Source organism: Poecilia latipinna, unplaced genomic scaffold (genome assembly GCF_001443285.1).
Source record: "Poecilia latipinna isolate Pla-1442-1.1 unplaced genomic scaffold, P_latipinna-1.0 Scaffold199, whole genome shotgun sequence".
NCBI lineage: Eukaryota > Metazoa > Chordata > Actinopteri > Cyprinodontiformes > Poeciliidae > Poecilia > Poecilia latipinna.
Genome location: NW_015112815.1, coordinates 221,490 through 233,462, shown reverse-complemented (window position 1 = coordinate 233,462; position 11,973 = coordinate 221,490). Strand labels below are relative to the sequence as shown.

The 11,973-nt window shown below is 40.1% G+C and overlaps 2 protein-coding genes across 10 annotated transcripts in view; both read right to left on the bottom strand.

Moving 5' to 3' along the window:
- Positions 1-446: 446 nt before the first annotated feature.
- Positions 447-7,028, bottom strand: tnnt2a (troponin T type 2a (cardiac)). Of its 9 annotated transcripts, none has more exons than XM_015031135.1 (15): positions 6,974-7,028; positions 6,737-6,747; positions 6,270-6,308; positions 5,097-5,138; positions 4,390-4,440; positions 3,310-3,336; positions 2,940-2,964; positions 2,367-2,430; positions 2,132-2,248; positions 1,970-2,047; positions 1,762-1,872; positions 1,562-1,671; positions 1,379-1,469; positions 1,233-1,273; positions 447-613 (listed from the first exon to the last, which is right to left on the bottom strand). In XM_015031135.1, the coding sequence occupies exons 1-15, from the start codon at positions 7,006-7,008 to the stop codon at positions 580-582; spliced, it is 876 nt and encodes a 291-aa protein (XP_014886621.1). In that variant the 5' UTR covers positions 7,009-7,028; the 3' UTR covers positions 447-579. The 9 variants fall into 9 exon arrangements, with proteins under 9 accessions (XP_014886621.1, XP_014886622.1, XP_014886623.1 ...); XM_015031136.1 differs by having other exon boundaries at positions 6,270-6,305; positions 6,974-7,023; XM_015031137.1 differs by having other exon boundaries at positions 6,270-6,302; positions 6,974-7,023.
- A 525-nt stretch (positions 7,029-7,553) lies between these two features.
- lad1 (ladinin) overlaps positions 7,554-11,973 on the bottom strand; it is a 12,895-nt gene continuing 8,475 nt past the window's right edge. The window contains exons 6-14 of the mRNA XM_015031134.1: positions 11,771-11,866; positions 11,371-11,414; positions 11,244-11,286; positions 11,020-11,060; positions 10,845-10,911; positions 9,453-9,587; positions 9,206-9,292; positions 8,145-8,246; positions 7,554-8,027 (exon numbers count right to left, since the gene is read on the bottom strand). Coding sequence (XP_014886620.1) covers positions 8,148-8,246; positions 9,206-9,292; positions 9,453-9,587; positions 10,845-10,911; positions 11,020-11,060; positions 11,244-11,286; positions 11,371-11,414; positions 11,771-11,866 — 612 coding nt within the window. The 3' untranslated portion in view covers positions 7,554-8,027; positions 8,145-8,147. The remainder of the gene's footprint in view (positions 8,028-8,144; positions 8,247-9,205; positions 9,293-9,452; positions 9,588-10,844; positions 10,912-11,019; positions 11,061-11,243; positions 11,287-11,370; positions 11,415-11,770; positions 11,867-11,973) is intronic.

Below are 11,973 nucleotides of genomic sequence, written 5' to 3'. Positions count from 1 at the left end.
TGTACAAAAAAAAAAAAAATCATTTTGACACATTTGATACTTTGAAATGTTGTTGGAGGAGGAGCTTCTTCCAGAAACACTTTCCCACCCAGATTAAGGAAATGGAAATGAGGATGATTCATTCTCTTTCAACTGTGTACGGTGGAGGGGAGAGAGCAGCGTGCAGGGTGGATGTCTGGGCGTCGTTCCAAGGTGCATCAGTGTCGCTCGTGTCCGAGCCTGTCTCAGAGCAGGAAGATTGTCCGTTCCCGACTTTGCTCTTGGCTTCTACGATATTAGTCACTTTCGACTTGGGGCACTTACTCCAGTGTCACTAAATGAAAACATGCACCTGCAGTCACTTGTCCTGGGGAAAAAAAAAAAAAAAAAAAAGCTCAAAGCTGTTTTTTAAAATAAGGTTTTATTTACACCTACAAATTATTCACTGTTCCAAGGATGTAACTGAAAAAAAACCCAAACTGAATATATATGGTATTATGCAACACACTAGAAAGTGTCCCATCGAGGAGAAAGGTGTGACTTGGGTGTGACGATAACGGCAGGTCTTGGTTTAGGTACTTAGTCTGGATAGCAGGTCATCTATTTCCTAAGGCCTCTCTTTGTTCTCTTGGATCTGTGAAAACCACAAAAAAAAAAAAAAACAGCTCATGAGGTTAAGGATTCAGGCTGAGCTTGTTTGTCTGCATGGGGCGTTGAAGAGGAAAACGAAAAGTCGTCTTTCCCACCCCATCATGCTTCGCAAGCTACTTCAATGCTGTGCAAAAACCCCTCAAACTTCCTCACATTTTTCCCAAACTTCATCTATAAACTTCAGTGAAGCTTGTTTGTATTTTATGTTACAATTCAAAACAAAGTAGGAAGTAGGCGATGAATCAGATATAAAACTTTACATGTTTTTACATGTTTAGTCCGACCCTCCGAGTCATTGCTAGGTTGCAAGTGTTTCCGACCATTTTCACTGTAATTACTGAAATATAAACCATTCCGACATTATGATGCTTTCCTCTCAATATGTTACCAATAGGATGGGCCGTTCAGGGTGATGTTCAGTGTTGGTCTTTCTGGCATCAATGATGTTTGGTGGCCAAAAAGTTCAGCTTAGGTCTCATTTACAGAGTCAAAATAGACTTTCCTGCAGCAAGTATGTGAAGTGACGTTCATTTCGACTGGCTAGTGGAGGCTTGACATGAGGGCAGCGTGTTTATTGGTTTAAAGGAGAGATAGATTCTCACATTTTCTGATGGTCGCTGACACGGTTTCTCAGCACGTTTATCTGGAACAAAGAAGAAGAAGAAAAAAAAAGGGGGCAAATGTTACTGTGGCAATGTGTTTTGTTTTACTTGATGTAAAAAAGCTGCAAACTGATGCACACAGGCACCTCATATTTCTGCCTGGTGAATTGGTACTGCAGGTCAAACTTCTCCGCCTCCAGCTCATACATCCACTCCCAGAACTCCTTGGCCTTCTCCCTGGGAAGTGAGGTTTCATAATTATATGTTAGTACTTATAGAAATGAGACGAGACGTTCGGCATATGCGGCACAATATTTCTTTCCACCTACTTGAGTTTTTCCTGACTCAAGTTGTCGATATCCAAAGATTTACGTCTTTCACTCAAAATCTTCTTTTTCTTCTCCCTCTCTGTCTGCCTTTTACCGCTTCGCTTCTCGTTCTGGGAAAACGAAACGCTTTGTGAATGCGTTGATATTTGATTTAGACTTTTTTTTTTTTTTTTTTTTTTTATTAATCCTTATTTTGTTACCAGCTTCTGCATGTAGCCTCCAAAGTGGAGGCTGGTCAAGGTTTTTTTCTTCTTTGCGTCGTCCTCTGCTCGCTTCTTTGCCTCTTCCTCCTCCTTACGAGCCCTCTCTTCCTGGAAGACAAAAACGTACAACCAAACGAGTAAAATAATCAGCAGTAAAAATTAGTACATGTTACTAGCTGTGCAAGCGGCAGCAGCACATGTCAACCTCAAGTCGCTTTTGACGTTCTTTGTCTCGCTCACTGCGTATCCTATGCTGCTCCGCGCGCTCAGAGCGGCGCTTCTCCTGAAACAGATTGTAGCGCTTTGCCATTATTGCTGCGTGGTTTAATTGGTTCATCTCCTACCAAAGCGTAATTAGGGCACGCACAATTCGTTCTTTGAGACTAATGAGCTCCTCTTCTTCCTTCTTCCTGCTTTCAAAGTGAACCTCAATCAAAGTCTGGAGCTCCATCAGGTCTTTCTCCATCCTCTTACGGTGTATGTCCTGCGGAAGCACGCATTCAGAACCGTTGAAGGCGCATCGAAAAGGAAGTTCACAGCAAAATAAAACGTAAAAGCAGTGCTTTCGATCGATAATCTGAAACCAGACGTGTGTTACTTACGTCGAAATCCACCTTCTCCCCATCTGGGATCTTGGGAGGGATGAGGTTGGGCATAATAAATGGTCTAAAAAGTCAGGAAAAAAAAATTGTAAACACTACAAGGTGCGTCTGAAGCAGCATTTTCTGCTAAATTGAATAAGACCTGCAGCTAATGATAAAGGGGGGAAAAAACCCCCACTGAAAATTCAAATAAAACTTCAGATCAATAATAAAAATATTATATATGCATCAATGCCTGGCTACTGTAAACTTTACCCATGTTCTTTGCAGAACATATTATACATCCAATACCTGGGAACCAAGTCCTGCTTCAAAATGTAATAAGCATCACAATAGAGCTTGTCAGCAGAAGGAAGCATGAAGTGATTTATAATTTCTTGAAAGATATCTGCTCTTAACTTGAACTTAAAACTGCAAGTATGCCTTGGTGATTTTTTTTTTCTTCCAATCTCTTCAGTTCAACTGAGCTGCATTTCTCTCACTGATAACGAAGAAAACATCTCTGGTACAGAGATAGCACATGTGGTAATAGATGAGCACAAACATGTGTGCTCATCTATTAGTGTTACTTACTTGAATTTTGGTTTGGCCTCCTCTTCTGTGGAGTTGGAAAACAAACAAAGAGAAGAGATTACAGAGGTGAGCTAAACCAGACCACACACACACACACACACACACACACACACACACACACACACACACACACACGCATGCAGACAGAACCTGACACACTCATTCGCCAAGAGCATACCAAAACATGCCAGTAAGTCCAACCAAGTCTCAACAAAGACGTCTTTTTGTAACCTTAGAGTTAATTTCCTGTTTAATTTAGCAGGAAATTAACTCTGGCGTGACTAAAACAAAGCTTCAATACATCCAAAATGGCAAGAAAAACAGAGAAAGTGCGATGTGTGCCGTTATTCGTGTGAATCGTTGGCGATACCTCCTTCTTCCTCTGCCTCCCCTTCACCTGAAACCAAATTCAAACAGATAACTGAGATATTGTGGCTACAAAAATCAAACGGGCGAGAAATGTTTTGGAATAACTGAGGCTCAAAGTTAAGAACCAGGAAAAGACACAGGACAGAGCACTGATAAACTCAAGTACTGAGTTCATTCTCTGTGCTGCCAAAAGGGAAGGTTTCCATCATCAGCCACATTCTTTAATTAAACTCTGGGTGTTTCTTTAGAGAGACAAGTCTTGATAAGTGCTGGTGTCTTGCCAGACAAAAGGACTGTGACCTCTAAAACGACGACCTGTCAAATCAAAATGCCACAACTCAAATGTTGTTTATGTATCTTAAAGAAACAAAAGAAGTTTTCAAAAAGTCTTTTTGTCACAGTTTTTTTTTTTTTAAACACTACAGGCCGAGTAGTTTTAAAGAATTACTCGCACACATTTGTTGACTTGTCATCTACTAGACTGTTAATCATAAAACAGTAGAGATTGAAAAGTTTTTGGCTCTTAATTCTTGGTGACCAGGTGGTTTTTCTGACATGGTAATTTTGATTAAAATGACTAACTTGGTTATTCGCCTGTGGCACGTTTAACAATCATCCGTAGCCAAAATAAACATATTCACACATGACCCACGCAGAAGCCCCATAGGAAGTTTTTTTTTAACATTCAAGGTGCAGATCAGGCATAAAGATGAGGCACATTTTCCGTATCACGCCTCTCCTTTCACTGTAAGACAGGCATGAGCCAAACGTTAATGCCAAAGATGCGACTATGACTAATGTTCAAGAGCCTCGGGGCTGGGAGGGGAGGGAGGCCTGCAGATGACTCTGCCGTGGCCGTGTCTGGTTTGGCTAAGTAAACACGTCCGTGTGACTTCTCAAGAAACCTGCAGAATGTTGCGCACTGAGGTTATCGTCCCGCCCGTTGTGGCGATTGGTCGTGAATACTCATCATCACTTAAGACGGTCCATTAAATACAAATACAACAGGAGAACGATCTGCTGCTTGGTCCATCACAAGCAGAAACAATCCTTACGAAATACCAATGAAAGAGGCGCTCACCTTGTTCTCCATCGCCCTCCTCTGCAGGTTCATCTCCCTCTTGCACCGTGTCTGTTGGCACACCGAGAGAGTCGTAATGTTATGCCGGTGAAAAACTTTTTTACAGCGGTGGGGTGTTTTGCTGAGCCGTTGGCTCGTTTGAACTATCGTTTTGCAGCTTCTCAGATGTCCTTGGTGGACAAGACAGGATGAAATGACATCAGAGGAGATCATAAAACGCTTCACCATTAGAAAAAAGAGGATTTAAATTTAAATACCATTATTTAAATATAAATATCATTATTTTGACATTTAGCAACAATAAATAATTCTGTTAATCCTAAGTTGACCAGGAACAGACACTCTTTGGTCAGGTTTAATTTCAGACAGAGAGGGAAAATAAGGTCCTATTTATAGTATATTGTGATCGTCTTTAAACCTTGAGCAAATCAGATCCAATATTTATTGGATTACAGCAGTATAACATACCATTTTCGTTTCTTTATAAATGCAACTTTTCCTTTTCTGATTGCCGTACATTAATTGAATAGTGGGATATTAGAAAGTAGGATCATCTTAGATAGTTTGTTTCTCTTTAATCTTAGACATTTTATTTATGTTTTAGTAAATTCTTTCCCGTAAACTGATCCTACTTGACCTTCACCAGCCATTTCAATATTTGCTTTTAGTCAAGGAAGTTTGTCTGGGTATTGTGCTCACAGCGGTACCTTCCTCCTCCTCCGCCTCCTGCCCTTCTACTTCTTGCTCCCCTGCAGTGGAAAACACAAGTCTAGTTATAACTGTGTGAACATCTGCAGCCTTCCCTCACGGTTACTTCAGGAAAAACGCAGATGATGATGCTGCATGTGGTCAAAGCTGATGACAGGTATGGCACCGAACATTAAACTGATGGGTACAGGTAGTGCATTGTCTGTGGTTAGGGCGCCACACCCAGCCTGCAGACAATAAATGAAAACTGATTCATACCACTGAGCCACGAGGACACAGAGCTTTTCTAAGTTCACTGAATCACTCATTGGTGACCCTGTTGCTCCCCACACCTAATGCCAGGAGTCATTTTGGCATGTGTGGTCCTGCACCAGTGCCGCTGCCGCCATGCTTGTGCAGGCACCTCAGGTTCCCAACACCTCGCCGAGCAGCTGCACGATTTTATATCACACTGCGGCCCAGGCAGAATCTGTCAAACGTTGGTTTTTGGTGCATGCATGAAGCAGCTAATATCTCCGTGTCGCTGTTTGGAACAAATTATTTGGCAGCTGCATGACGACGCTATCACTTTGTTATTAAAGAACTTTGGTGCTGTTTGTTAATGCAAATCTTATATACTTATGAGAGGTCAGTGGAAATAATTCTATTAGCACCAGAGCTTTTCACATGTTGCCACTGATATTTTGATTATTTAGCTTTTATTTTGAATTATAAGTGCTTGAGGCCGAAAATATTGTTTATTTATTTTTTTAGATTAGAAACTTGATTTTGCCCTCTGGTCTTTTCACTCTAATCATTATTAAACCCCACTGCAGAATGCTATGAGTAACAAAATAATAAATAAAAACTAAAAAAATAAATAAATTAATTAATTAATTAATTAAATAAAAGATCTGCCTGAAGCTGAGAGGTTCATCGATCAGTGTCACTTTAAAACAAGTAAAGATGAGCGACTCATTGGCAGCCTAACATAAATAACTTAGTGTTGTTTTTAGCCTTTGTAATGGATGTAATGTGAAACAGAAACAATGTTTCTCAGGAATAACAATGTTTTCATTCTGCCTGTTGCCCTGGTAACAGTCTTGTCCCCTTTAGAAACATACACAAAGTATTCAGCAAAAAAAGTTTAGCATCAACACTCGTCAGTGCCATGGCTCAAAAGCTGGAAGTACCTTCAATGGCCTCTTCTTCTTCTTCTTCTTCTTCTTCTTCTTAAAATTAATGAGGTTTAGGAAATTTGACAGACAGCGAAGGAGAAAGATAAACACAGAACAATGCAATAATATATAGTGCAACTACTCTACTTGGACTAGTGCCACTGATGCTATTAGTGAGTCAAAAAGTAAAAGACAGTCATTGTGCAACATAAAGACACTTAAAATAAAATTAACCACAGCAGTGAGAGTAAAGCTGTAAGTTTTAGTGCACAGACAAAGCTGTTCGTCCTCTGACCTTTTTAAGACATGCGGCTAATGTGAAGATTTACAGTAGGCTAAATGTGAAAGACAGTAACAGTAGGCTGATACAATAGGCCTGCAGGATTAGTTTAAGAAAACATTGCTCTGCACAATGTGGGTTCTGTTTAGACAGCAGAGCCGATCTTTCTGAAACATCATTGTGCCTCGTGATTCATTCTTACCTTCCACCTGCCTGCGGAAAAACAAACAAAGTTAACTTTTAACAGGATGGGTGACGACAATCCATCATTCTTTTCAGAAACTTTTAGCTGTAATGACAACAAATGCTAAGAAAAAAAACAAAAAAAAAAACCCTCTGCGTTTGTGACGCTAAGTCGTGTGGGTGCAGCCGGGGGGAGACGTGTTCGGTTTGGCTCAGAAGTAATTCCAGACACAACAGAGAACAGGCTTCAACCTACTCGTACTCCTCCACCACTTCCTCGTTGTCCGACATGGTCGGGCACGTTCAGGTGACCTGAACATCAAATTGCAGATTCGGTTAATTCACCCAAAGGTCATGAGCCCAGGAGGAAAAAAAAAAAAACAAAAAAAAACTTTTCACTCTGCTTTACGGGGAGTCTTACCTGAGCAGGCAATAAGATGAAAAAGAAAGAAAAAAAGGCTCAAGGTGCAGCTCCTAACCTTTACTGAGAGCTGAGTGTCACTGAGGGCGAGACAGAGGACTATAATGAGGGGAAGAAGTTTTAGGACGCCCCTGTTGTGTTATTAATAACTTTGTAGATAGCACATACTCGTCCTGTAACTCCAAAAAAGGCTTCTGGGAGCACCGGCTGTGGCTTTAACGTGCCAAAACGGACCAGATAAAACCATATCTGCACACACTCTCCGACTCTCTCTCACACACATACACTTAAGTTTAAATAGCACCCTGCCACTAACAAAGCACACAGGCATTCGGCGCTTATCTACATTCCAGGTCTGTCCAGATACAGGCGTCTGTTTTTGTTCAAGTCGGAGGACACAGCAGCAGACACTTGCTGTAGGAAAACATTTTATTTCTTAGACAGGCAGAATTGGTCCACAAGTCCAAATATAAGATAAGACGAAATTCTTTAAATTACAACTTCTGCATTCAATAAACATCATTAGCCTGAAGACCTCCCCCAGTTTAAAGTGCTTGAAAAATAAATTAAAAGTAAGGCAAACAGCTGCGAAATGTCAACAAGTGGTGATGCTCTCATGTCGCCACATTTGCTTTCGACTTACATCTTTGCTTGTTACAAGTCAGTCAAGCATGTTCATTTTAATTTTAGAATGCAAAACAAGTCGTACACAAAAGAAGCAATGCAAATTGTAAGGTAAAAGCCTAATAAGCGGAAAAGAAGGATCCTTGTAGGCGAGGCCGTTTTATTTCTCCCTCTTGTGTCCTTCAGCAGTGAAAAAAGTAAAATAAAATAAAACAAAATAAAGAAGCCAAAAGGTCAGCCGTTGACATCCGAGACTTCTTCTCCCCTGCGAATACAAACATTCAGTCAGACTTTTGAAGAAATTAATATTGTAACCCTGCTTGTAATTTGGCATTTTTTGTGTTTAATTCTTTTGAAGTCAGGAGGCAGTTTAAGTAGTTACCGTTCACTTCTGGTGTTTTCCAGAACTGATTTTTGAGGCACTTTCCTCCCCTCGGTTCTCAAAGAGGCTCCTCTTGCTGCTGATGTCCACATTTCTCAGGTCCTACAAAGAGACGGTGGACGAAGGTTCATACAGACAGAAAAAAACAGAAGCGTACGATTTCGTGCACAGACGTGTGGAGAGATTAGGACACCTTGTGTATTTTCACACATTTATAAATATCAATATGAATTTTAACTTTTTATGAGGAATTCAAGTAAGATTTTTTTTTTAAAAAGTGCTTCAGAAGTAAGATGGTAGCAGCTTAAGAGTCATTCACCTGGATTTCTCCTCTGCTTGATGTTCTATGCTATTCTATTCTAGTCAGTAAAAAGAAAAAGGAAGATAAAACAATCCTTCCATTTAAATATCCAAGAGTGAAAACCATTTAAAAGAGATTTACTCTGAAAGCAGACCATAAGATGCAAAACAATGCCTAATGTCAAATCATAAAACATTGCCACATGATTCACGTACAATCAGAAAGTGACTGCATACGTTTTTTTAATGAGAAATCTCCTAAAAAAAAACGTTTTAAGTTTAAAGAGTAACACAAGTCTACATTTTTATTCAAGGTGCAAATAAATAATTTTATTGCCAGGGTAAGTAACATGCAAAACTGGACACCAATATCTGAATATTTCTCGAAAAAAGAAATTGTTTTTTCTTGTTAGTTTTTTATATAGAGCTTTATATGTGTCTATTAATGAATTACAGCATCCCTTCAACAACTGAGCCACTCAAAAAGTTTCAGTAGTTGACACGGAAAGGAGCGTAACACCAGGAAGCAGTAGCTGTTGTAATCTGAGCTATATTTTTGATTTGGTCCAAACCTCCTGTTGTTTCTCACTGAACAGTTTCCAACCAGAACAAACCTGAAAACCGGAACGGGAGCCGCAGAAACTAGACGCTACACAACCTGACTCTAGAGTGCTGCTGCCCTCTGGCTTTCACAGAGGGCATGCATAAACATTTCACTTTGTTTCACTTCAGAGACAGTATGAATGAAGTGACACACTTACAAGGCTGAGTGGAGACCCTGGCTGATTGGTCTTATTGAGCCAGGTGTTGATGCGATCTGACATTCCTGATGTGAAGCTTCTAAATTCCTGATAAATAAATAAATAAATAAATAAATAAATAAATAAATAAATAAATAAATAAATAAATATACAGTATAATTTTTTTTTTTTTTTTGCATGAGCACACTGGCAGATATGACAAAAAAAAATGTGAGGAATTGTATAGTAGAGAAACAAATTAATGTACACTTCTGGAAACTCCAGGGCTGGTGGGGCTCTGTGCCTGCTGATCCTTCTCAAACAACCCTCTTTTCCTTGAGACTTCTTCCAGCAGGAACAGGGTCCGCTGGGTCACATCCGGGGAGCGTGGCACATCAGATTTCTGGAGGCATACAAGTAGCAGGAAAAAAAAAATAAAATAAAATAAAAACCCGACAGAAATATTAATAGCTATTCGTCGTAGACAACTGAGTAGACGCTGAGAGTCAAGAGGCCTCTGTTGTAAAAGGTTTTAAATCTGTCCTCTATTTTAACCTGAGTAGGGAGTAAAAGTAATGAGACACAGACATGTAATCACTGAGGTAACACTTTATTTGACGGGTTGTGACATGACACAGTCAGTAAATACTGAGACACTTTTAATACAAGTCTTAATGTGACTTTGCATTAAAAGTGTCATTATTTAGTGAATGACACTTCATGACAAGAGTCGTAAATATTTATGAAGACTCCTTCACCTTCATGTCATCTTAATGCACACACCGTCAAAGGGTTACCGCTCAAAGGTTCACAAACCCATTAAGGAAAGTTTTAATAGGTTTGTGCAAATTACCAAAATGAGTCAGTGTGTTTTGTAATGTATAAGACAGTGAAGTTCACTTTATTGTCCCAAACAGTGAAAAGTGATCTATTTAAGGAAACGCAGCTGGTTATACTGAGGGGCTGACTGTAGCACCAGTTGATAGCATCATGCTGGGACTTCACACTTGACATGCATATGATCACAGTGGGAAGGAAAATCCCCTTTTAATAGGAAGGAACCTCCTACAGAATATGGTTTAGTGTGAGCCTCTGTCTGCATTGATGAACCAGGGCTTTGAATCGGCAGAAATGACACACAAAAACCACAAAAGGACTTGTCCAGGAGTACTTCCTATACTTAAAAATAAGCAACAAGTTTAGTATTCTGTGCTGAGAACCGCTGGATGTCTTTAGATTAACACAAATGATAGAATCTATGCTCATTTCACACATGCACAGAAATCTGAACAGCAGTGAATCCAGTTCATGGGCTTTTCCACGTCCACCTTTGTCCTGACTTTGTCTCCATTGGACTTCAAATGTAAGCTGGAGATGTTTCAAAGATACTGTTTTCAACGTCATCGTCCAAAAACAAATACCGCAAGCTGCAGCCTGAATCATCCGCAGCAGCTCAAACTCTGTTCATGGCAATATTTCATTGTGAACGATTTTTGTGCTCCACTTTTTCAACATGGACAAAAACTGCTAACACCGAAACTGTTCCAAATATTAGCTGATCTTTCCAAATGCACTACAAGTCTACAATTAAAAAAAAAGAAAAAAGCTCAAAAACTGAGTGTTTGTATTACAGTCAGTCTGTGAGGGTGGAAGGTCTGACCTGTGCTGCCTGAGCAAGCCGCTCCATCTTCTCCTTGATGGATCTGGACGAGACCCTCTGCCTAGAGCTGAACATACACAACAGATGAATCCACTTCTTCACCAAAAACTGCAATGCTTAAAATAATAACTAGAAATATATAGAAAAAGTTAAGAAATTAAAAAAAAAAACTTACTTTCTCTGGAAAGATCCCTTATCCTCATCTTCGTTATGGTCCTAGTCCAAACCCAAACAGGAAATACATTGAAGTATTATAAGCAAAGACACCAGTTCATTTCATTCAGCTGGCACTGACGTGTCTCTGTTAAGTGTGCAGAGTTAGCTCCTTCACATTAAGCTGATTGACATAGAGTGAAAATATTTGGTAAATTTCATCACTTCAAAATGAAGTTAACTTACTGTCTTTGCTTCAAACTTCTTCGAGACCATCCGGACGCTGGCACTACGGGAAAACAAACAAATCGTCAATCAAAAACCTAGAAACAGATGAAAAATTGCAACAATACCGACTGGGTTGGATCCTAACCTCCTCTGGAGCGGCGCGCTCTCCTCTTCCTTCTTTTTCATCATCTACGTTAAGACAAGCCCGAGTGAGGATCTGTGTGTCCGGCAGCACTTACTCTGAATGTCTGAATGCCAATGCTCTACACATTCATCTGCTCTCTTGTGATGTGCTTGGATTTTTAACAAAGCAGGCAGTCAGCTTGTAAATATTGCTTTAGATATATCAACATGAGGCCAAAGCTTTGAGCTGCGCAAGCAAATTCTGCCGAGCCGATAGACGAGCAAGCTGATGTAAGATTAACAGTCAAATTGGCAGAGGTCAATGTTGGCATTTAAAGGGAAGAACGTGTGCATTCATACATGCATGTGTGTGTGTGTGTGTGCATGTGTGTGTGTGTATGTGTGTGTGTGTGTGTGTTTACCCTGAAAGATATGGTCCTAGAGCTCTGTCTGACAAAGGCAGGTTTGGCTGCCTGTTCAAGTTTTCCAGTGGCGGAAGAAGAGTCGTTGGAGCTGACCTGAACGAAAACACAGATGAGCCTCTTTCTACATCTAGTCAGAGTTCAGATGAGCTGCAGATGTGTGTATTTGTTAACTTTCTACAGGTCAAGCTCTGTGGTTTCAC

Bases quoted from the DNA above. Each gene is read 5' to 3' on its own strand.
- tnnt2a (XM_015031135.1), bottom strand. From the start codon at position 7,008: ATGTCGGACAACGAGGAAGTGGTGGAGGAGTACGA. The intron at 4,441-5,096 runs GTACCGCTGTGA...GTGTGCCAACAG, and splicing joins GGAGGCGGAGGAGGAGGAAG to ACACGGTGCAAGAGGGAGAT. The intron at 2,431-2,939 runs GTAAGTAACACT...CTGACTTTTTAG, and splicing joins GAGGCCAAACCAAAATTCAA to ACCATTTATTATGCCCAACC.